Source organism: Dermacentor silvarum, chromosome 4 (assembly GCF_013339745.2).
Source record: "Dermacentor silvarum isolate Dsil-2018 chromosome 4, BIME_Dsil_1.4, whole genome shotgun sequence".
In the NCBI taxonomy this organism is placed as follows: domain Eukaryota; kingdom Metazoa; phylum Arthropoda; class Arachnida; order Ixodida; family Ixodidae; genus Dermacentor; species Dermacentor silvarum.
This window is the reverse complement of record NC_051157.2, coordinates 183,740,329-183,766,459: the sequence shown is the minus strand read 5'-3', so window position 1 is coordinate 183,766,459 and position 26,131 is coordinate 183,740,329. Positions and strand designations below refer to the sequence as shown.

General features: G+C 48.8%; 1 protein-coding gene across 1 annotated transcript in view; it reads left to right on the top strand.

The window, feature by feature from the left end:
* The first annotated feature begins 7,665 nt into the window (after positions 1–7,665).
* LOC125944863 (nuclear pore complex-interacting protein family member B13-like) overlaps positions 7,666–26,131 on the top strand; it is a 43,414-nt gene continuing 24,948 nt past the window's right edge. Inside the window, exons 1-3 of the mRNA XM_049666271.1 lie at positions 7,666–7,872; positions 22,482–22,703; positions 23,080–23,843. Of these exons, the coding sequence (XP_049522228.1) occupies positions 7,682–7,872; positions 22,482–22,703; positions 23,080–23,843 (1,177 nt within the window). The 5' untranslated portion in view covers positions 7,666–7,681. The remainder of the gene's footprint in view (positions 7,873–22,481; positions 22,704–23,079; positions 23,844–26,131) is intronic.

Here is a 26,131-nt window from a genome sequence, read left to right as displayed (position 1 = left end):
TCCCTCCATCCATCCAACCGCCGTGCGTCCGAACCCCTACTGCGCATGCGCATCCTCCTCCCCCTCCTCTCCTTGTCTCATATCCTGTCCTCTCGGCATTCCTCCTCTCCTCTCCGACGCTCCTGTCCTCTCCGGATTGCGCAACGAATGACAACACCTGCGGCTCCGCGAGCGATAATGCGAAGCAGCTTAGGTTAGAGGCGCGACGGTAGGCGCCCCAAGGCACCGGCAACAGTCACCAAAGCCGCGCGCGTTCGGTGCGAACGCGGGCAACACGCCGACGGCGTCGACAACAGTTCTGCGCGTTACTGGTGCTGCTGCATGTGCAAGTTTATACAGCTGATAAAACTATCCTGAGTCGACCCCATGGCTGCTTCGCATACTACTCAGGGTTCCCCTACGGGAAGATGGTGTATTTTTTTATTATTTCGTGAATGTGGCAGTCATTGTTCACCTAGTTTATTTGGATATTGTATGTACCGGATTATAGTGGACATGATGTGCGTAATACTTTTAATTGCGAAGCATTTCTTGGCGAACATTTGCTACTTTGACAGTATTTATCTGATCTATAGTCGGATACAACTTTAGAAGACAGCGGCATTTGCCCCTCAAAGGCGGGTGCACACGAGCCGGCACCAATAGGAGCGCACTTCAGGTGACGTCATGAGCCGGACGGCCGGCGTCCCCGCCGACGGACAACATGCCTTTAAGCCCGGGATACATGGAGCGAACTTTCTCGACGAACTTCACGCGTCAAGTAACGACGCGGCGACACGACGCAGGATGTTCGCTGTGTCGCGATACATGCGGCGAACGCCGCCGCGCGTTGGCCGCCTTGTTGGCGGCGGTCCCGGCCGCCGGCTTCGAACTGAATTTGGCGTTGTCCTTGTAGAATTCACTTCGTTGGTAGCAAATGACTGCGTAAACGGCTTTCGCTTAGTCTCAGGCCGCTTCTACGACAAAGTATTATGGATAACCTTGAGTAGTTTTCGAGATCGCTTCTCGTTTCGAACGCGTCTAAGCCTAACGAAAGATGATGATGATGATGATTTATTGGCATCCCCTTTGAAACGGGGCGGCGACAAATAGTCACCTAGCCTGCTTGATTTAATCAGGTATACTATACATGTTCTTTATCTTGCATTTTTGTATACCTATCATTATTTTTCTTTTTCAAAAATTTACCTTGTACCGCTGCCTATGATTTTAAGAGATCAGGTCGCATCCATCTTTTCCCTACTTTTTTCCACCAGTACTCTAATCGTCTCTTGCTGATCTCTACGGCTGATCTGTTTATGTTTCCTTCCACTTTAAACCCAAGCGCTTCTGGGAGTTGCACGTTACCTACGGTTCTCGCTGGGTGGATCCCGTCGCATTCCATTAGGATGTGCTGAGTGGTCTCTGGATCTTTACTGCAGCATACACATGTCTCATCTAATTCCGAATATTTGTTCCGATATGTTTTCGTCCTTAGGCAACCGGCTCGAGCCTCAAATAGCAAGGCACTGCCCTTTGTGTTATCGTACAGATTTTCCCTTCTAATTTCTTTCTTCTCATTCTTGTAAATCTCCATTGTCCTTTTCGTTTCCATTCTTTGCATCCAATTCACGGTCTCTATTTCTCTCACTTTCTTTCTGATGACCCCTGGTTGTCTATTTACAGTTTCGATTATCCTGTACTTGGTTGCCAACTTCCTTGACCTCTTCCTCCATTCTGTGTCCACGCTTTTCATGTAGAGATACTTGTGCACTTTAGCCGCCCATTTATTTTCATCCATGTTCCTGAGCCTTTCTTCAAAACTAATTTTGCTTTGTGCTTCTCTGACTTCAAAAGAGGCCCAACCCATGTCTCCATGCACTGCCTCATTTGTCGTATTGCCGTGTGCTCCCAAGCCAACCGGCCTACTGATCTTTGGTTAACTTCCAAACCCGCCAATATATCCGATTTTAAGCATATAATGGCATTTGCGAATGTTAGCGCTGGCACCATTACTCCTTTCCAGATTCCACGCACCACCTCATACTTATTGTGGCCCCACAGTGCTCTGTGTTTCATTAACGCTGCATTCCGCTTCCCTTTATTTTCAGATTATCTTGGTGGTTGCTTGAGTAATTCTTTCCTTCGTTTATGTGTACGCCGAGGTACTTATATTGCTTCACTATGGGTATTACTTGCTGTTGAATTGACACCACGAAGTTACTCGTGTGCTCATTAAAGATCATAATCCCTGATTTCTCTGTGCTAAACTTAAGGCCTAGATTTGTCGCTGCGTTCCCACAGATATTCGCAAGTATCTGTAAATCTTTTTTATTGTCCGCTAGTAGCACAATGTCGTCTGCGTACATCAGTCCAGGGATCTTCTGTTGCACCATTTGTCCATTACGCATGTAGGATAAATCAAAACCTAATTCGCTGTTTTCCAGTCGTCTTTCTATGCCCTTGACGTAAAGCGTGAACTTGCATTGCCATTCTATATATCACCGACGTTACTGTAACTGGCCTGTACGAGCTCGTCTTATCCTTATCTCCTTTGCCTTTGTACCGGGTAAAGAAATACCCGATGCCAGCGCCATCTATCGGGGAAGTCAGGAGATAGGCATGACGACAGCATGCGGCCTCTGAGATCAGAAGATTTCTGTTGAAGGTTGTTGCAGAGAGCTTGCACTGCTTGTCTGTTTCCCCGCAGATCAGCGGATATGGGATGTACAAATACAACGCGATTCATGAAAGATGATACTGGGAACTACTCAATCGGTGCAGAGACATGCAGACACGGCAACACCAACGCGATTGCAGACGACACGAAAAGGTGCGCGCGCGCGAAACACCAGCATGCATTGCGACCGGAACTAGTGCCTCCTGATTGGCTGTCGTCCACTGCTGCGCGCTAGACGCTTCCGGCGGCGCCGCTCGCCCGACGAAAATGTCTGGACAGGCAGATCGGCTGCGGACGGCAAATTTCTTGACGCCGGCCGTCGGACGTTCGCCGCCCGACGAAGTTCTTCGCTCGGACGCCGGTTATTCGCTCCATGTACTCCGGAACATGGCCGCCCTCGCTTCGAACTGGGCCGAGTCGCGTCAGCTTTGTGCGTCTCCCTTCGTCAGAGTGAATTCGAATTGTTTGTGGTGGTCTGTCATGCCGGAAATATTATTGTGAGCTTACGATGCACAACTTGTGCCGCGTGCGTTTGTTTTGAGCCGTGAGCCGGCGAAGAAAGATTGCAGCGAACATCGGTGGCGCTGCGCTGCGCTTCGTGTGGAAACAAGATCCCGCGGCGACATACCGCTGCAAACAAACATCGTACGTGTTTGTTCCGTGGTGTTTTCTTTTGCTCCTAGGTGAAGTTACGACGAGGAGAGTTCGCCAAAGTCAGGTACCTACTGTGAGCGGCGGGTGTGTTTGTGTACTGGGCCGCTATTTTGTAGCGATGCCTTATGACTTATTTTGGAATAGTCTTATCATCTACCGCTCACGGCCGGCTGATCCCGTTGATAACGCGAGCGGACCGTCGCTCTGACCACTGACAAAGCTCGATAAGCGCGAAAAGGCATTATTACTTTAAAGTCATCGCTACAAAATACCGGCCCTGTGCCCCTGCGTTTCTCGTCGGACGTGGTGAAGTGATGGAGCAAAACCATTATCAGGATAAATGAGAAAAGCGTGCGCGGATGAAACCAACCTGCAAGTTTCTCAACAGAAAAGATTTGTGCAAGCAACCTCCAACGCAAAGATTCGTTGCTGCCAGCTCAGCGTGCAAACGACCGATCGTTGGCAGCAGTGCGATAAGATAGCCGAGCGTCTAGCAGCGTCATTGGAGTGTTGTGTAGCACCGTCGATTGATTGCTTTCCACCAGTGAGGCTTGCCTGCTCTACGCCTTGCTCAGACAAAAAAGATTAACACTAAAAAACCAATGGAATGGGTTCGGACGTGGCCACTAAGTGAAGGAAACACTAAAGGATGATGGTAGAAGTTATAGTCATGACCATGACTGAGCAAAAATGACAATGACTCAGCTAATAAAGATTAACACTCAAAAGCCACTAAAATAGGTTCTGACGTGGGCACTAAGTGAACGAATCACTAAAGGATGATGGTAAAAGTCATAATCATGACCATGACTGGGCAAAAATGACATTGACTCAGCGAAAAAAGATTAACACTCAAAAACCACCGAAAGGGGTTCGGATGTGGGCACTAAGTGAAGGAAACACTAAAGGATGATGGTAGAAGTTCTAGTCATGACCATGACTGAGCAAAAATGACAATGACTCATCAGAAAAAGAAGAAACACTCAAATATCACTGCAATTGGTCCGGACGTGGGCAATAAGTAAAGGAAACGCTAAAGGAGGATTTTAGAAGTCATAGTCAGGAGCACGACTCAGCAAAAATGACAATGATTCAGCGAAGAAAGGTTAACACTCAAAAGCCACTGAAATGGGTTCTACCCGCCGCGGTTGCTCAGTGGCTATGGTGTTGGGCTGCTGAGCACGAGGTCGCGGGATCGAATCCCGGCCACGGCGGCCGCATTTCGATGGGGGCGAAATGCGAAAACACCCGTGTACTTAGATTTAGGTGCACGTTAAAGAACCCCCGGTGGTCCAAATTTCCGGAGTCCCCCACTACGGCGTGCCTCATAATCAGAACTGGTTTTGGCACGTAAAACCCCATAATTTAATTTAATTTTGAAATGGGTTCTGACGTGGGTACTAAGTGAAGGGAACACTAAAGGATGATGGTAGAAGCCATAATTATGTGCATGACTCATCAAAAATGACAATTACTCAGCGAAGGAAGATTAACACTCAAAAGCCATTGAAATGGGTTCTGACGTGGGTACTAAGTGAAGGATAAGGCTAAAGGTTGATGGTCGAAGACATAGTCATGAGCATGACTAAGGCTTTCGCCTTAAGGCCTCTTAGGTGTAGCTAAAGGGACTCCTGAGAACTCATGACATGAATGTCATGACATGCATCTCATGTAGGGCATGAAAGAGCCGCCTACGTCTTGGTGCTTTCATGGTCGTTTCGTTAACTTAGTAGGCTCCCCATAAACTGCTTCGCATAACATCGATTCCCACAGGACGTGGGATCTGCCGGTTTTTTCATGATACGTGGAGTATCCTGGAATGTTAGCTGAAGCATAACGCTTTTTTGTTCTTAGTTGTTATATTTTAATTGTGTTGTTTAAGGTATATGGCTGCTCCGTGTCTATTGTGCTTAGTTTTTCTCGTACAAAACGATATTGCACTTCGTTTTGAAAACGTCTGCCTTTTGTTCCATCAAGGCTTGTCGATGAAGAACTTCACTTTGTTCTGCATAAAAAAGAGAATAAACTTTGTGCAATCAAATGAAAGCTCTAAACGCTATGTTATGGGTGTTTACATATAGTATTGAATTTATGATCCCGCAAAACGAGAAACACATTTTGGATTTATATGCAGCGTTCGTTCCTGCCCGGCTGTTTCCACCTTCGTTGTAGTACTTTTTTTTTCGGAATAACATCAGCTCGGCATGTTACAAGGACGAACTCCCTTGTAACATGTGGTTTAATATGCTTGCTTAAAAGGTTAATTAGTGGACTTCTGCTAATTAGCAGCTTTTCCGTCACTATTTGTTGAAAATAAAAACGTGTGGCCTGAATTCAATAAAACAACGTGGTAAAAAGAGCGCTAGCCCCTTGAACCAGTCCTCCCCCCCCCCCCCCCCCCCCGCCCCGCATTCTGGCAACACCCCCTAGATAAGGCCTTGAATGAATGAATGAAATCAACTGTATTCAAGGTCCAGCAGGCCACGAGAGCTTTGGGGCTCTCATGGAGTGGGCGTCTCCCACGACGGAACTGGGAGGTTGAGTTTCCTGGCGGCGTCGTGGACCTTCAAACTTGCGCTTGTCCGGTTCGGAGTCAATGAGAGCTTGCGAGCACAGCCATTGTAAATGATAAACGTTAAGGGATGTATTGCAATTGGTGCAATAAGACTTGTCGTAGAGCTCGGGCATGTAGTAGTGTAGTCTGCTTTGGGTGGGGTATGTGTCTGTCTGTAGCATTCTGAGTGTAACCGCTGGAGCTCGAGTGAGCGTGCGGTGTGCGGTGTGGCCTCTACGTTGTAGGTAGTAGTAGTAGGACTGGGAGAAAGCCCTTAAAAGCGGCGACCGCTCGGTTCAACTTCGGGCTGTCCAGAGGGCCGGCGAGAGGGCGGAGCGCTACGGTCTTCCGGTCCCTGCGTGGGAGCGGCCCGCGACTACTACCGACTCCCCCTGAAAGGGGGCGTCCCAACGCAGCTCCTCACGGCCTGAATAAAGGTTCTCTGTCTGTCTGTCTGTCTGTCTGTCTGTCTGTCTGTCTGTCTGATTTCATTGTATGTAGTGGGGGCGTCGTCATTCTCCGAGTGGTCGGGTGGAGCCGCGCGCACTGTAAGAGCGCGCGCAGCCTCGTGTAACACCTCGTTTGGGGACGTCGTCGATCTTTGGTCCTAAGTGTGCCAGGAACCAGTATATGACGTAGTGTTTAGTCTCTTTGTTTGTGACAATTCTGAGAGCCTGATCGCAGACCGTGCCCTTCTGAAAAGCTCTGATAGCGGCTATCGAGTCGCTGTAGACGTGAGAAAGATTGTCGTCGTTGAGCGCAACGGCGATCGCAACCTCAGGGGTAATTGGAGATCGCAGGGAGAGGCCTTCGTCCTGCAGTGGACATTTATATAGGCTGCTGCTGCTGATGATGATCTACATTTCTTGAATGCTAATAGCATTAACGTCACTATTGATCGGGAGGTGGGTTTTGTCGGAATTTTAATGCGATTGGCGTTCTTTGGGTACCTCACGGACTTTCCGAGGGCTATCTATCTATCTATCTATCTATCTATCTATCTATCTATCTATCTATCTATCTATCTATCTATCTATCTATCTATCTATCTATCTATCTATCTATCTATCTATCTATCTATCTATCTATCTATCTATCTATCTATCTATCTATCTATCTATCTATGCCTTTAACTGTTTTCCCGCCAACCTGGGGCACTGTGTAGTCCATGGTTGAGTGGTTAGAGCGTCGGGCGGACAGTTATGAGGAAACAGAGTTCGAAACTTATCGTCGGACTAACTGGGGTCCCTGAGTATGTGCCACTGGCTATGTGCTACTCTTCATTAACAAAGAAATAAATCTTTAAAATTTGACGGATAGGGGAGGGGGGGGATCAAGCCCTCGTCATAGATATGTAGGCAATCTTGTCCGAATATATACTGAGACACGCGCCACGCGTGGACTGCGCCAGAAGGCGCAGCGTGGCCATAGTGATGCGTGAGATGGGAGGCCAAATGGATACACGCATCGTACATGCGTGTATGCGTGTGTACATCGGCGATGGCAAGAGGGTCGCTGCATTGCTTCAATGATAATCGCTATATCGTCGACATTCATCGCGAGAAGGTTCCGCCCGGATTTTTCTTTTTTTTTTATGGGGGGGATTTGAGAGCGGTCATCTGACAGAAACCTGTCTAGGCAGTAGATGAAGAAGACGAGAATCTGAAACATCGCGTGCCATCGTGGAACGCCACGAGACCAGAAGAAGAAGCCCTGCTTCGCAGCGTACACGCATCGCAACGCCCGGTCCATAAGCTTCCCAGCGCCCTGCTTAGAATTGGACGAGCCGGCGCGACCTTCCGAGGCTCATCGAGATGCACTCGGACGCTGCCCCGTCATCGCCGCGTCGCCGACGCGACACCGACGACCAGCGAGGTGGGCACGAAGTCCGCGCACCGGTGGCCCCCGACGGGAGCTCCGCTGTGCGACGGAAGACGACGACCGCAGCCAGCAGCGCCTCTCGTGGACCGAACAGCCTACAAGTGCAGGCCTCAAGTCCAGATCGGTGAGTGGCGGAAACGAGGTTCGTTAATTTAGCACTCGAAATGATGTTGGGCGATGCATGGCGGCAGCGGTAGTCAAAATCACCCACCCAAGCGTGGCGCAAACGTGCAGTCCTGTCACAAGTTTCTTAGAAATTAGCTACATGGTCATCGTACGGTTGGCACTGGTTCAAAATACTTCATTACATATCATGCTCCGATAAGCTGTTGCAACTGCAGCTTTGATTCTACGGAAGCTCATAGTACCGATCAGCCATTTTTAATTTTATTGTGACAGCAATTATGTCGATACTTCAGGCGCATTTCCGCCGTAGCCGTGACGTTCCGTATAAAGTCCAAGTGCGACAACATCGCGGCCGCGCGCCGTATGCTGTGGGTGCGAGTGAAAGCGTGTGAGTGTGAGCCACGGTGTTAGAATAAACAAGGGAGGTGCTGACACTCTCCCCACAACGCGTACGAAAGCGCCGTCCGCTCGCGTCCAGATTATGTTGGGCCACAGAACACCCATACAAACTTAGAGAAGGGAAACTGTACCTTCCACAGTGCAACGAAAATAAGCGTAGCGGTGGCGTTATGAACTAAAGTATGCGACCGAGAGATGGCGCTGGCAGAATCGAAACTAATATCATCATCATTATGTAGTGAGCAATATGGCCGCTACGGTAGCGGTTCGTAGGGCTGGTCGCGCTGCTCGCTCGCCGCTTTTGGGCGTTTAATTACCGCTTTCGGGGAGGTATTCGTGTGTACTGTACTCTAACATGACTACAGATATCTTCATTATGTCGCCAGGTGACCGAGAGGCCTCAACTGGCAATAAAACACTTCAAACAAGTAAGCTCACATTGTTTATTGTCAATGGTGAATGAGGCAGTACATGATCACAACTTTCGTACAGCTCAGGTGGACTTAATGTTGTCCGTCACTGAGTTTACAACACAGAAACACAGATAACCATCTATTTATTGGGACCCAAAGCTGAAATCGAGCGAAGTTTTCTCATCGTGTTCGGCGTGCCGTAAAGCAGGGAGAACGAAGGTTCAGACAGTGATATTTATGCTGAGCTGCCCTCGTACTTGGATTGCGTACAGTGCTGCTTGACCTTTTACATTCTTTGCGTTCGACGATTTCAGCTAGATTAAAGAAAGGAACACAAAAAATTGCTCGGCAAAAATGTACTGTCAGCAAAATAAGCTCGAGCTGCAATGTCCCATTGCTCTCATAACACATTGGCGAGAGGCACGAAGTGTAGGAGGGGGGCGTTATGCTAAATTTTACATCACATTTTCTGCTCTTGATATTTTTCTGCTGCACATTTAGTGCTCAGGTGCCCCAGCAAAGGCTTTGACACAAGTGGAGTACTTGTAAGGAAACCAAAGAACGTTATGGAGACAGCAGTGCTTACAAGGACTTCTGGAAATATTGTGTGAATAAACAAGGGCACTAAATCAACATATAAGCAAGCCCAATTAATGCTCACAGATCCTTGGGAAATGGAATTTGTGGTTTCATGGTGAAAAATAATCTCGGTATATGTATTCAAACACAGCAAAGAGGTTGCAAGGAGATGAACATTTCAGTTGAGTAACAGGTGACCAAGGGAAGCCTCAGCTTGGAGCCAGCGTTTCACCAAGCAAACATATTAGTGAGGGCCGAGACGAAGACCAGTTCCCACGCTGAGGTTTCCCTTGCTCGTTCACTGTTGATTAGCTGAATGTTAAGCTGAATTTATTCTGTGAGTACATTTGAAAATATTTTTGGGAGCACACCGTGCGCAGGTTTTGTCATCTGCTGTTTGAAGAGAAAGAAAATTTGCTTTTAGTGATTTCTCATGTTTGTGAAGTGTGAAATAGGCTGACCGGTTGTGTGAGCTTGCCTTTTCTAGCTATCTCTTATGGTGCAGTACTAGCCTAGTTATTGATTTCATGCAAACTGTATATGAGCCTCTTGTAGTAAGCAAATGTAAAATCATGTGCATTTCCAGATCTAATTCTAATCCTAGCACTTGCCATGCTAACGTTCCCTTAGATTTTGTCATATCATATAAATAACTTAAATTGGACCAATAATATAAAGTACGTCATTAGCAGTGTTAATCACATGCTCGGGTACTTATGGCATAACTTTTCCAAAGCACCGTCTACTTTAGAACTACAGCTTTACAAGACTAATTCGCTTGAAACTTGAATATGCATCTGCAATACGGGATCCCAGTCGCGTTAATCTTATTACTTCACTTGAACTAGTACACAGTAACTCTACTCGTTTCATTATTTCTAATTATAACCGTACCGCAAGCATAACTTCAATGTAAACTGGCCTAGCACTCATTCCACTAGCTAATCACCGTAAAGTCGGCCATCGTTTGCTATTTCATAAAATTTTCTATCACACCACACTTCATGACGACCTCATACTGCGGCCTCAGTGTATTTCAAACTGCGTCGATCATCGCAGTAAGGTAGGAATTGATTCATGTAACACGAAGTCTTTCTTTCATGCCCCGTACATCTCAGAAATGGAACCACCAAGTATCGTAGCCATCACAGATAACAAACGTTTTTGCAAAACATTAGCTAACATTGTATAATCAGGAGAATCATTATGTTACAAGAACTCACTGCACTTGTTTTTTTATTTTTTACTCTACTACTTTGTAACCACTCCCCTCTTTAATGCCTGTGGCCCCGAGGGTACTTTAAGCAAAAAATAAAATGAGTTTCAGTCAACATGAAGTGTCATTTCCTTAAAATTGCATTAAGCGCTTTTGATCACTTTAAAATTCTTTGCATTGTCATGTAACAAATTATCGTTGTGAGGGAGCATGTGATACTTCGTGGTACTAATGCCCGTCAAATTGATTTGCACATAGCAGATGACAGAGTTTGTGCATTAGCAAGTAGGAGCTTGCTACATTGTTTCTGTTCTGGTCGTCATGGCTATAATGACTGCAAAATAAACAAGTTGGGACTCAACATGTTACTTCTCCGATTGTCATAAAGCGCCCTTAAAAGCAACTAAGCTTGTATGTCAAATTTCTCATTCCCACTCAGTATGATACAGAACTGTAGACTGCTGTTTTCCTAATAGGGCTCACACCTCTCTATCTGGTAAACTTCCAAACATTTCATAGTGGGCACGTAGTTCAAGAGGACCTGTTGTCATTGTGGTGACAGTTGAGCATCTTGTGGCTTAGCGTGGGCAGCTTGCAGACCAATAATCTCTCTTTTGTCAGTCTTCCTGAAAAGAGAAATGACAAAGCCATGACACACATGAAAGCAAAAAATGGTGAAACAAAAGTCAGTCCCATAAATGAAGAAAAATCACGGTTCTAGTTGAAGTGTTCAGAAACATACCCTGTGAGGATTCTGGCCCTTGATGATACTTCCAGTGGAGACACATTCACGGTTGACTTCTATGTCCAGAGACAATAGAGTCCAAAGGGATGAGTCCAAATATGAGCAGCGTCTTGGAGGCTGGAGTCGAAAGAAAAAAGAGCCTAAATTACTACGGTGGAAGTGTGCGTGAGTTTGTGATTCATGTATGACAGAGAACAGTGCACGAAACGCTCCATGACAGAAAAACACACAAACCCACACACACAACACTGTTTTGAGTGTGCATTTCTTTCAGTGGTGTCCTTGTGTGGGCTGTGCTTAGTCAAGTCTCAATTAGATTACAATTGTTTCTGCCAGATACTAGTAACAAACACAGTCATCTTATTATGTCTCAAATGCAGTTAATCTAACTGTATCACCGGAAGTACACTTGTCACTAATGTGCAGTGAACTTATCGCGGTGTACATTTATGCAGAAATAGCTAAAACTTTATTATTTATGCTGTACTCATGTTAGCAATTTTAGCAACTTGGCAAAGTAGCAAGAGCCTCGTTTGAATTGCTTTGGAAGGGCAACAACTTTATAATTATTACTATTTTCTACTTTTAAGAAATGACAACAGGAATCTGCTTTATCCACCTCGCACGCAAAGAAATTCAAAGTTGAAAATGCGAAACACTGCTTTTTTACTCACCGGCGCACAAGCCCAGGGGCTGCAAGGTTAATCAGCGTTCGTGGGTAGTCTTCAAGCAGACTGTGCTCGGTTCCGGCGATGAATTTTCGTGCTGGCCAGCACGTTTTTTCGAGCAACCAGACGCAACGCGGCCAGACGCGGCAGATCACAAACGGCGGAAGCCGTGCATGCAGCCGCCAGTGAAACGCCGCAGCTGATAAAATTCACCGTCTTTAAACACGTTCGCTTCGTGGCAGCTATCGAATGTTGGACGCATAAACTGGCTGAGGTATTATTGATATCTAATTAAAATGAACCTGCGTGATGCTGCTCAAAGGAAACGACCACCCCGTTCGCAAATATAACCGCCGTACAATTTGAATCGATAAACAGCACGGACTGCAATCGATACCAGTGGGCTGCCGCTGATAACATGTCAGTGAGGCCTCAAAACCTTTATTCAAGTAACAAAGCACGGACTTTAATAACAGAAGTCCAATAAAAACAATAGACTGCTTATTTTGTAAAAAAATGACACTGTAACTGTGTCTGTCGGTTATTATATGTACTTTAATACCTCAAATATTGAGTCGTGTTGAGCGCCCCTAGCAGAAAAAGTACAAACTAAAGTATTCGACCAAATTACAGTAACTCCACTTGCGCGCTTATGCTGGAACGCGCCGCGGTTGATTTTTCGCCCTCTGTGGCCATTTGGTGAACTCGAGAGTTTCCGGGGCCTGGTTGGGCTCGGTTACAGCTCGGTCGGCGCCGTCGTAGTGGGCGCTGCGGAATTCGGTCCCAGCCTCGGCGGCAAGGCGTGTGCTGCCGCTGCTTCGTCTTCCTACTTGCATGTGCGGCCGCGCTGTTTTGAATGCACGCTTTCTGTTCGCGTGCGTTTCGCGAGCTTGTGCTTGGATATTGTCGCCACGGTCCCTCGACAAAGGCCGCAGCGGCCTTCTGATGGGCGTTTGAAATGGCTAGAAAGTGCTTCGTTCCGAACTATAATTCTGGATACCGGACTTGTGCGGAGCGTGTGCCTTTATTCAAAGCGCCGTCCGACATTGGTCGTCTAGAGCAGTGGCGCCGTGCAAATCTGAGGGCAGACCGAACTCTAATCCGTACCGACCATGTCTGCGCCAACCATTTTTCAAAAGATACGATATTGACGGCATATTACGCGGAGCTTGATAGAAGGATTCCCACCTTATTTCCGAACTGTCAAAAGAACCTCACATGGTCAAATAAACCTCGAAAGCCGCTGCGGAAGAGAGAACCCCCTGTGTGCCACAGCAGTTTGTGCAAATTTTGCGGCATGTACAAAATATATACTGGGTGGTTTAACTATCATACACCAAGATTTTAAAATATGAAAATGTCACGTAGCTGGACAGACCCGAGGTAATGTTGTCTGCCGTCGCTTGGAGATACTCAGATTTTTGCATTCCGCTTAATTGCATAATTATTTTCATAATTGATTACTCAACTTTTCTAACGTTATAATTTTATAAAAAGTGTGAACGAGAGAATTGTACAGCAGCATGGATAACTCCCAATATAGCTTTCTGTTGCTCAATACGTGATACATAAAAGTGTTTTCCGAGCGTGAAAGAAACCCGCGAATACACGCAAAATTTCCGCGCGACTGGCCGGTCGAGGCACTTTGCGTGTATTAATGGGCTTCTTTCACGCTCGGAAGAAGTTCTACGTAGCGCGTATTGAGCAATAGAAAGCTGTATCGGTAGTCTTTCATGTTGTCTACAATTTCCTCATTGACCCTTTTAATCTATTTATAATATTTGAGAAGTTGATCAATGAATAAGACTAATTATGTAATTAGGCGGAATGTAAAAAATAATTGAGTATCACTAAGGGACGGCAACAACATTACTATGATCCTGTCCAGCTACGTCACATTTGCATATATTATAATTTTTGTGCACCCCGTATAATACTGCTGCTTTCTGTGCCGATAGGTGCCTGATTTTCAAATTTGTTCCATCCTGGCTACGGAATATATCTTTTTTACAATGCGCGTGCGGTGTATATTACACGCTTGCATGTTTTTATTCAACATTTTCCATTGTGGGAGTGTATGAGAGCGTAAGGTTCTGCGATGATTATCCCCTATTAAAATTATAGAGCTGCTTCATGCCCAATTTTTTTCGTATTGTGTCCTTGCAAAAAAAAAAGAGGTCTATGGGATTATTGTGTGGTGGGTGTAAGTGTATTTGTGGACAGGCTGTGGAATGCATTGTCAAACACGCTTACATTGGCACATTCTCATATGCAATTCAAGAAAAAAGAAAGCCACCTCTTTTTTTAGATCTTGCAAGAGCCACTCAGTCCTCAATGGACGAAAGCCAAATGAATAATATACACTGTCTATGTTAAGTGGAATTGGAATAAAAAAAAAGTTGTCGCAGTTTCACCCGAAAGGCGAAGCATCAATTGCGATAGCAAATTTGTAGCGAGCTATACGGAGTAAGGATAGTAGTTTTATCAGCTGTACAAACTTAGACATGCAGCAGCACCGGAAACACGCAGAACTGTTGTCGACGCCGTGGGCGTTTTGCCCGCGTTCGCACAAAACGAGCGGCGTTGGTGACTTGCCGGAGCCTCTGGGGGCGGGTCGGAGGTTTTCGACGAGATCAGAACGGGACACTCGTCGAGCAGCGTTGGAAGTCTTTACCACCTTCTCGCCTCACAACGTTTTTATGTAAATAGGCATTTTGTGCCGCAGCTAAACGTCGCCTCCCTTCCCCCCCCCCCCCCCCCCCCACGGCCTTTCGCGTGTCTGAAGAAGTCGCGTTTGCTCTACATATATGGTGATTGTAAAAGAGGAAAGAGACGCTTAATTCTGCAGCCCTTAAGGGAGCACGGCGCAGAACGCGCGTTTGTTCTCCGCCGTGCGTTCACTCCCCGTGAAAGCGCGCGTCCCTCGCGCCCTTTCAGTCGCACATACATCGTTCGGCGCGCGGCGACGATTTCATCGCCTTTGACGTCATACGGAACCTCACGGCGACGGCGACGGCGACGCCGACGGCAGAAATCTGCTTAGGAGTGTCCATATAATTGCTATCGCAATAAAAGGCATTTGCTCTGGTTTTCACCAGTAAACTGTATTAGTGATGCTCTAATGCAAGATAGACGCCTGCCCTTCGTCCCGCCTAATAAATTCCCACTCTAAAGGGTTTTTACATAGCTGATGTGCATTCTCATCTTAAGTTCTAGCCATGAACAGCCACTTTGCTCTAGTGCATTGCATTTCGCAAGCTTGTGCCGTTTCATTTCTTAATTAATATCGCGGCCACATTGAATTCGCGCAACGATGATTGAACGGTTTTCTGAGTGTGAATGAAAGCAGCGATTAACATGAAATACAACATTTTCCGGTGCAGTCACTATTTTATTCTGATCGAGGGGTGGTACGTGGGCTAACGCGTTTATTTTTTTATGCTTGGATGAACGGCTAGACCGGACGAAACAAATTGTGCGCGCGAGCGTAACTTGAGTGGGCTTTGAGTGCTGCCCGATTGATCCGTGTTAACGACATCCACGCCCTGCACAAGGAACCTTCATGTAAGCGAAGCATTAAGCCTGGTACACTTATCACTTTAATGTGAAATAACGATTTTTTTCGCGCTTTGAGTTTTACTCACTCCACTAAAAAAATATCACAGTTTCGCCCTAAGGGCGAAGCAATGAATGCGATAGCAACACAGCAATGTCATACGAAGTAAGGTGAGCGGCTTTGGTAGCAATACGAATTGTAGTAAACATGAGCTGATTAAGTAAGCAGGTGTGCTGCGGCGTAAGTAGACCGACATGAAGAGAGACTCGATGACCACGAGAAGGCGCGTGTGAAACGGTGGTGTTGATGAGAAGCGCTTCCCGTGGGCAGCGCGTGCGAAGGGACACACCTGTAGCGCTGCACTGCCGATCCGGGCAGCATTGCGTGTGTAGCGTGCGTTGGAAAATGTGGCCCGACTATTACGAACTGAATGAACAAGCGTGGTGTGAGCGCGCACAAACACGAAGAGATCACACTGAATGACAGCAGACAACGACTGTCAAAACGCTGGCAGCAAGCATACGCCGCAGCGGGCGAAGGTACGTGCGGTCTATCGCTTCAACGGAAACTGAACTGCGAATGCACGGCGCTTAAAGGTCAGAGCCGTGTGGAGATAAGAGACGGTGCGAGCGAGCGACGAGCGCGGTTGTTGGCAGAGAAGTGCGCCCCCCCCCCTCCCCCGCTTCCTCCGGCGCTGGCTTCCCGCTTCCTTGCTTGCGCGTGGGAGAGATAAGAGACTGCGGACGAGCGACGAGCGCGGTTGTTGGCAGAGAAGTGCCCCCCCCCCCCCCCCCCCTGCTCCCTCCGGCGCTGGCTTTCCGCTTCCTTGCTTGCGCGTGGGAGATTGAGTGCGTTCGCTCTCCGTGATAGCGCGCGTCCCCGCACGCTTCCTGTCGGGCATACGGCGCGCGGCGAAGATTTTATCTATAGGGAACCTCACGGCGACGGCGACGGCGACGACCACGGCGACGGCGACGCCGACGGCAGAAATCCGGTGCAAGTGTCCATATAATTGCTATCGCAATAAAACGAAAATTTAGGGGAGGCAGAGCAATGTCAAGCCGCCGGCGCCGCTAAGCTGGCACCGCTGACCGCAGCGCCTTCCTATCGGCTCGCAGCAGAGCTACTCGGTGCGCCCGCGCGCTGCCGAACATAATCTGGACGCGCGCAGTGTCAACACCTAAATGTTCTTACACCGTGGTGTGAGCCGAGAAGGATGGTGGTTCGATCTATCGCGCGCATGGGAGGAAGGCGGGGAGGAACGCGCGCCGTCTTCCATTGCGCGCAAAGCAGTAGCTAGCGGGAGAGCAGAGGGTGTTGGGGGCCTTTTACTCCGTCGGCGGCTGCGTATATGGCGCGGGCACGGAGGAAGATTATTTAGGAGTAGAAACTCCCGTCAGCGCGGGCGCTCGCGTGCGACCAGATAACGTCACATTATTATGCGCCGACGGGGGCGCATGCAGTGGCGGCGCCTTGCGGCACGTCATGCAAGCAGCAGCCCGGCGGATCGGTGGTGCCGCTCGGGCGCGTTCTCTTTGGCGGCGCCCGTGTCTCCCGCGCTCAAAGTAGACGACACAGGCGTTCGGCGTTCGCTTCAGCGTGCACGCCGTAGCGTTGGTTTTGTGGGCCTTTAAGTCAAACAGTAACTGTTCTTGTCGATGTCTGTTCGAGGGCCGTAATACTAACAGCGCTGATACGTGCAGTGTACCCTTGTTCGGAAATTGCTAGCCTAAGATGGGATGCAGGTGGGATGCGTGAGTGCCCTCAGTAGAAGTTGTGAGGCGCGCGGCCGAACGGGAACAACGCGCGCGGCCGCGAACGAGATAAAACACACGTGACCGGTTGCCTTGGCAACCAAGACGGCGGTAATTTCTTTCTCGGCCGCCAGGTGCCGCCAGCATGATAGTGGCTCCGCGGACTTGTGACATTATCTGGTCGCCGCAACTGGCGGAGTTTCCACTCCTAAAGGTTTCTTGCTCCGTGGGCGCGGGTGAGCGTGGCCGCGCGGGCCCTATCTTGAAAGCCATTGACAGCCTGTATAGCGTATAGGCGCGCCGAGGGCTGGTGGCTTCGTGTGCGCTGTGTTCTGGCCGCTTAGTTCGCGTTGAAGCGAGCGGCAGCATGAATGCTGTGATCTCTCATTACGCTCACGCTCCGATCGCGCACGCCGAACCACCAACACGGATTCGAGCACGACGAGCCGCCTTGGGTATAGGGCGCCGGGTCGCCTGCTCTGTGCTCCGGCCGCTGTGCGCGCGCGCCCCGCCGGTCCCAGCTATAGGGAAGGGCGAGATCGTGCACGCAGCACCGGAGACCCTAGGCGAACCTCTCCGGAAAGAACAAAGAACATTTATTTAACTGGGTTTCGATACAAGTTTAACAACACAACTGAACCTCAGCCTAATCGGTACACAAAACGTAGCCGAATGGGCGCCGGTGTCCGCTAACGGCGCGCCGCAACAGAATTAAACATAAAACAAAGAATCCAGTCTATCCTTCGGTCAGCGCCTGCCATCGCGCACCCAACAGCAGTGGAAATAGAAACAGAGGGACAAATAGGGCACGATCTGACGGCGCTGCTTCAGGATATTGAGACGTCGGAACAGTGCGCACGGCCGGCGGCGGACGAAGGAACACGTACGCACCTTCCGACGCCTGTATGTGGTCTCCCCAGAACCCCATCTTGCGGGCGTGCACCCAGAGCTCACGCAAGCAATTCCCGGATCCCGCTAGAAAGTCCGCGAATAGGGGAAGCCCGCTGACCTTCCCGTGGGCGGGATGACAGCTGAGTGACAGTGTATTATGACGGTATGACCCGCGGCCATCCCGTCCAGGCAGGGACGTGAGGGACATCGGGAGCGCAACGGTACAGCGTGCGAGCGCTCCAAACCCCACAAGGTCGATTCCCTCGCTGCTGCTGACCGCTCTTCCTCACTCCAGCGTTTTGACAGCAAGTGTCCGCGCTCATCGAGTGTGATGTGGTCATTTTGCCTGTGCGCGCGTGACACCACGCTTGTTAATTAAGTTAGTAACCGAATGTTGACAAGTTCATACGGCCGATAAAGCTGTCCTTACTTCGTGTAGACGTCTAATAATCTGCTATCGCAATCGATGTTTCGCCTTTCAAGCGAAACTCTGGCATAGTTTTTTTTGTGATCTGTCTTGCGATGAGATTCAATCGTTCGGTTTAACAAGTCACAATTCGAGTCTCCTTCGAACACAATGGACGGCACAGTTGGTCAGCCTCAGCCTGCCATATGAAAGGTCTGACATCTGCGCTGGCTGCATATGCACACGATGTAATTATTTCAGATGACACTGACTGGAATTATTGAAGTGCAAATATTCCTTGCGTAGGCTGAGACTTTTATTGAGGAAAATCAGGCCGAATTTTATTTACCCAATACAGCTGCACGTCATTCAGATTGGCACAGAAACACCCGGCAAAGATTGTTTTAATTTGCGAATGTGATCTACGCGCTCCGAATCCCGACGAGGTCACTCTTGAATATAGGTCACTGCAAATAGTTATTTGCTCTGAATCTGTGATACAGAGTGGTAAGGAATGATAAGCGAGCTTGTTTTCTACTCATAGAGCATTGTTCTTGCGTAGCCTGTTCAGAAGCTGGTCATCTCTGTGTTCAGAGGAGCCCCGCAACACTTTCAGGCCATCATTTTGGCTATAGATCAATTCTTATTATATCAAGGAAGTAAGAGAAAAACAAATACGAGAGCACACAATAAACCAAAGTTATCAGTCGCAGAATAATACAAGCAAAATAAGTTACCCTCAACCCAAATTCTCGCTGCTCTAAATGTCACATTTCGCTCTCCCATGAAGTAGAACTGCGGTTCCTTACAACAGCAGGGCATGGACGAGTGCAGCTGAAGCCGGCGTGCTGAAGCTGCCGAGCGTGCTCAGTTCGTTGATGGTGTCGCTTCCATGGTTACAACACCTTCTGCGTGGCGGTCGTGATAATCAGGCGATAATGAAAACGGCTGTGACACGTAATGTCCTATAGTTGTTTCGTACTGCTCACAATATCGTGAAAACGTAAGTCCGTGTACATTAATTTTCATTTGCGAATATTCGAAACCTTTGAATAAGGAATCGAGTATTCACCAATTCTGCACTCAGTATTCGCAATCAGCGAATATTTCTCGAATACTTTTCGAATGACATCCCCAGGATTTCGAGGCATGTACACGTTGCGCCATCTTTTGACAGCGGCCGAGCGCCCCGCCGTGACTGGAAGGGGAAAAAAAAAAAAAACTCATGAAGAAAATTGTCAATAGAAAATGATTCATGGTTATACATACTATAGATACCCAATAAAACATTCTGGGGAAATTCCAGTAACGTGCAGCATGTAAGTTCCAGCATTCAATACAACAGCTAGAGAATATGAGAGAGTCTTATAGGCAATGTTGTGAAAAATCTCATACATGTCCTGTAATCCTGGCAATATTTAACTCGTGAAGTGTGCTTGATCAAGCTTGAAATTACAGCAGAACTTCGATAACTTTTATCTCGGCGGCCATAGTAGGCATAAAACACGGGAAGTTACGTAGCGGAGCACGCTATACGTCGAACTGATGCCGTCGCACTGATGCCGGCTCCCATGGGAGCCAGACGCCAGCCAGCTAAACCGACATCATTCGCACTCACCGAAGAATCCAGAGTACGCGAACAAGCTGCATGTGTGTTTCTGTGCTCTATTTGCGCTTTCAATGAACAACGCTACATAATGTGCATTGGCATGACAGAAGATTGCTCACGTCGTGGATATACTAAGATGTGAACATTGTTGTGTATTAATGGTTAAAACTGCTGCTTATTATTCGTAAACTATTCGTAAATTATTTCACATTCATATTCGATTCGGTTTCACAAATTACTATTCGCACTTCATCTATCTTTAACCAATGATCTCATTGCTGAGGATCGAAGTCACGTCCTGTTTCAGAGTGCACGAAATCGCCGCATCGTGTCGATGCCGCCCAACAAGCATTCTCGGGCGTGTTGCAGCGCCTCTTTAAAGCGGCCGTGGTGCCAAGGGCCCTATAACGTAACCCTATTCCAGTCAGAGTTAATTCAGATCTCCTGATGTCAAAGTTACGTAACTGCCGACGCAAGCACTGGCGGTAACCCGCAAGGTTGTTTTAACAGCCCTGGTCACAGCTATTCTCGTTTATAGGAGGTCACTTTTGTTTGATTTCAAAGCGAATAGCATTGACTACGTTGACACGTTCTATTTATCTAATTGGCTGACAAAAGGCCAGGAGCACGCTCAAGTGGAGAGGGTTTCGATGAGGCCGAGCTAGCGCCAGTGAAAGTAGAAAACCGGTCGAGGAGTGTGATGCCGGCGTCTCAGATTGGTCTCCTTTCTCTTGCTTAGCTTGCGGTGGCTGGTCGAAAATCGCGGTGACGTGCATCGCGGAGCTAAAAAAACAATGGAGGACGCTTAAGCTTCGCCTTTAAGAGTGGAACGCGATAGCATTCAAAGATCCTTGACTGTTTGTCAGGCTTCCCGGCAATTGCAGCTTTTTTTCTGCACCTTCGCCTCGGCGCGCCGCTGCCGAGGAGGCGAGTGCCATCTGGATGGCGTTTTTGCAAGGAACACCGAGCAGGGCGCGCCGCTGTATGAATGGTAGAAATGCTGGAAAAGGGGCTTGTGTTCGAGTTTCCGCCCCATAACAGAATTATGTTTTCTCGTATACTCAAATTACAGTCCGACGCTATCTATACTTGTAGGTTGTGGTTAAGCCGTACTTTAAGATTCTTCTGACCCATTTTACTTGGAGAAATTAAATTAGTTCACCAGCGCGTCTGCGCCACGCGGAGGGCCTGCGTGGTCGGGGTGGTTCGAGATGATTTTCGCGGCCGCGGACGCCGAGACTGACGCCGACGCCGGATTTTCTGCGACACGGGGCCCTTAACGCTGTCGCGTTAAAATGATGCTAAAACGTATCCTCAGCGAAGAATTCACAGAGTGTGGTCGTATACGTGTCGAAACGGCTCGACAACGTTACACTGCCTAGCAAAACGTTTTATTACGCGCAAAGAAATTCATTTTCGCCGGCAGCTCCTAGTACAAGGCGATCTATTGGACGCCATTTCCTGTTCCTTTCAGATAGGCCAGCCCCTGGATATTCCAAAGTAAATTCAGGGTTTATTCGGCATATTAATTCATTTTTAGGGCTTACACGTCGCTTTGACGTGGTGAGCTTTCGTGACGTCGTGTGACGAAAAGGGAAAGTGGTCGCAGCCAGGAAACCTTTTTAACTGTAGCGGAGGACTAATTTCGGAAACGGAATGGAAAGAGATCGGAATTGCTTTACGTAAGAGCGCCCCGAATTTTCGAGCTTGAAATATCCATTGCATGTTAAACCGTGGGCGTGGCACCGCAATCTGACCACAATTGAACGCATTCGATGCGCTATGAAATTAGTCTTCAAGATTCTTATATCGCGATTGCACCTTACACCACTCTGGCAACACTGGCAGGTGACAATGCGAAGTGCGTTCCGCGTCGTCAATGCGCGTGGTGTACGCGCTGTTTCGTTTTTTGCGTGTGCGTCTCGGCGATCGTTTGGACAGGCGTAGTCTTGTTTGTGCTACTTTGATCGCGCGAGTGAAAAAAATTGCGGGCACGATGCACCGGCGACATCATTGCTGCGCCCTTGAGCGAGCAGAGTGAGCCCGGCAAAGGCCTGCACGTGGTTTCGGAATGTTCCGGAGCAGACAAGGCAGCGGTTACCCCGCACTTCTAGACGTCACACAAGCCATGCCAACATGTCGGTCGCTGGCGGAGGGAGGCTCTTAGAGGCAGCGATTTCAGATTGAAATTTCGCTTTAAATGGCGCATAGGGGGGCCCGGGTTTTTGTAGTATATAACGATAGTAGTGCTTCTACTATCAGTTGGAATAAACTGGGAATAGTTGGACGACCGTGTCGTGAGAAATGACCTCTTTAATTTCATACCTTTATTATAACTAACACTCACCCGAGCGCGCTCTGTCCGAAACAGTGCTCCCGTCGCCAGTGCTGGTCACGTATCGCCTCGGCAACCGCGTTCCCCCGGTGCGGCGACCGACAAAGGCCAGGCGACGGACGCCAAGGATCAGGGCCACATGCAACTGTCCGTGTCCAAATCAAGGCGGAAGAAGAACGGGGCCAAACAGCGGCGCAAGCACGGAACGGAGCGCTCGGGCGCCGGTTCTCCGATTTCGGATCGCGCCCGCAACCTCAGGTATATGTACATGCGCTGCTGTTGCAATTAGGCACATGCTGTCAGAATGTCAGGGTATCCACCCAAAAGTACATAGGAACGCTATCAGTGCTTGTGAAGCTTCGTGTCTTGAATTTAGCCATGGGAATCTATAAACATCGATGAAGGAAGTATTAGCAAGAGACACGTATAAGTTTCGAGGTGGCTGCCAGTATACTAGCTACGTCAAAATCAATTTGCGTGCCATCACAAGGTAGTGTGAGAGCGCATGCACAATAGTGCGTCGCTCACTTCACGAGTTGACTGGTATGTGAGGCTCCAACGATCGCAGATTCATAGCCTCGCTACTGTCGATAATAATGTCCGGTACAATGGTAGCTGTACAACCACTTTCCAGGTCACCGCAACCGATGTCTCCGTCGTCCGCCGCCAACGAGCTTCTGTCCAACGCCTGCTCGCTGCCACAAACAGCACCAAGTCCCGGTGCCGTTCTCTCATCGCCGTCAGAGAATGTTGGAAGTTCTTCGCCGGCCGACTCTCCGCATCTCGGTGACACCCACGTGACATCCCCTCCAGCAGCTGCCGAGAATGTCGCCAGTCCCACCAAGCAGTCAGGCCGCCGCAGAAGGGGAAGCGTCAAGGACCACATTAAGCACGAGGTCAGGTCATCGACAGCACCGAGGTGCGTTCCGGCGTCAAACTCGAAGGCTACCGAAGCGACCGGAAGGATCGCAGTGCCGGGGTCTCTTGAGGTTCCAGCGGCGAAGCCGTCACAGGGAGCTGCAGAGCAGGTCACCTCTGCACCTCTGTCCAGGGACGAGCGTCAGAGCCGAGACAAGCCAGGGAAACGGCGCAGAGCCGACGCGGGAAACAATGTGATTTCCCCACCTACTCAAGGGTCGCGTGAGGCGATGGCAGAAACCGTTCCCACCAAGTCTGCGCTAAAAGGCTCGATGAGGCGCGTGTCCATTTGGGGCGAAGATTTCGGAAAGGAAAGCGACTCGGGCCAAGTAGGAGCACGGAACGCTATGAAGAAGCGACGACTGAGCCGAGCCTCCTTCAAGGACCCCATGGCCACCGAGGACATAGGCACCTCACGCACAACACGCAGCACGATCGCGTCGGCTCTCGCCAGGATGACTCGCAAAATGTCCCTGCGCTGTGAGTAGTGGTGCCAGCTCTATACACGGTGTTTCATTTTAGCTGCACCAAATTAAACATTGCCTACGGCAGATAGCACAACTATAATCCTTGATCTAAACTACTTGATGAAGCGGCTATTACTTCCACGAGAAATCAAAACGCCTAATTGAATAATTAACATAATTACGCTAATTAACTTCTTAATATATTATTTTACGGCACATCTTTCAATCTACGAATTATAACCGCTGAGTTCGCAAGGCGTATTCACTTGGAACGAATTCTCAGGACTGAACGAGTTTCGAGATATTTTTCAAAGTGTCCGACGAAATGCATTATTGTTCCAGTTACTTTTGTGCTTCAATGCATAAAACAGCGTTTTCCTCAAAAAGAAGTGCGGCAGCAGCAGCGAGCGAAGGTTCGTGTGGTCTATCGCTTAAACGGAAACTGAGCGGCGAAAGCACAGCGCATACAAAGCTATGAGCCGTCTGCAGATCGCTTTCAAAATATGGTGCGGGCGATTGCCCTCGACTGAGTCGCCAGTTCCCCTTGCGCCGTTGGTGCCGCAGCACAACGTCGCCCTGCCCCCTAGATTAAAAAAAAAACACCGTTTTGCCAAGGCCTCGATTGCTAACTTCGTAACATTTTCTGGTGGAGGTGCTGGGTAAATGATACGATCGCCTGAGACGCAGCGTACTCCTGACTCGTCGCCAGTGTGTAGTCCGACAGAGCTCACCCCTGTACTCGTCCGTACCAGCCGTCGTCTTCAAGGGCTCCAGCCACAGCACGGTCTGCTACCTGATCCTACCAGGACGATGCACCAACCGTCTACTGCTGCGCTTGCCGCACCGACGCAGATCCTTTTGCATCAGCCGCAAACAGGCAATGTTTTTCATGGAGGAGCTTTTGAACACGTCGAAGACTGGCTTGACCACTTCGAAAGGGTAGCTGAATTCAATGGTTGGTGCCAAAAGCGCAAGCTGCGTAATGTGTACTTCGCTCTTGGGGATTCCGCAAAGATGAGGTGACACTGACATCGTGGGAAGAATTTCGTCGGCAGTTAGTTGCCGCCCACACCAGCGCCGACAGGAAGGAGAGAGCGGAGTTGGTGATGCAGGCAAGAATTGAAGCCCCTAATGAGAGCGTCACGACATATATTGAAGATATGGCTTTGCTCTTCAGACGTGCAGACGCTTCAGTGTCTGAAGACAAAAACGTTCGACACCTAATGCGAAGCGTAAAGCAGGAAATCTTTCCCGGCCTTATCCGCAAACCACCGACTACGCTTGCGGCCTTTCTCACTGAAGCCACTGCAATGGAAGGGGCACTACAACAGCGCGCCAGGCAGTACAATCGAAACGTGACTGCAATTTCGAGTGGCGTCCCTAACGTGACACTAGGAAGCGACGTCAGCGACCTGAGAGAATTAATAAGAGCGGTCATAAGAGAAGAGCTCCAAAAAAAAAAAAAAAAGTTGCAGTGGATTAGCTCGGCTATGCCAGGATATACGTAGCGTTAGCAAAGGTTCAGCTGATTAGCAAAGGTTCAGCTGTTTAGCATCTCGTCCGTGTCTACCGGCACGTTCACCACGGGTCCCTTAATGCCAAACTGACAATTTCTCCAGTTCATTAGACGACGGATCTGAACGAAGGGAATGCGCAGCGAAAGTAAACCTTCGGCCACATCGTTCAGAACCGGTAGACCTGCCGGCATGGCCGGGTAACGATACCCATTCGTAACGCTAAAGAGTGGAATCTTCTGCTTAACGTGAAAGTTCTTGCACGTTGTACAAACCCGCGCCACGGTTTCAGCCCACTGAGGCGCCGCCGTTAAACTCAACGTTTCACGCATGGCACTACTCAGCGGCGTCAAGTCTTTCATGTGCCGTAGTCTTTCGCACACGTCGCACACATATCCAAACGGATTGTTTACGAAGTCCGTCTGGAAGGTCCGAGTCGCACTGGCGCTTTCGCTGAGTTTCACAGTATATTCAGTCGATCGGCGAGCCTTGACGTTCTCGACGGTGTTTTGCTGTTGCTGCAGGGGTAGTCGGGCACGTCGCTCAGCCTCCTGGCGACGCCGCTTTGCTAGACGTTCGTCCCTTTGCTCCAGTGTCTCCGCATCACGTTTAGCCTTCTTCTGTTCATTCCTCCTACGCTCAACCGCTAATTGCCAGGCAACTACTTCTGGATCCGATGAGTCAAGCTTCTCCGTTCTTCTGCGCTGTTGAGCAGCATTTGCGCTCTCCTTCTCCATGGCTATACCACACTGGCAAACGCCAGTCAGAAGCGCAGCGGCTCCAGCGC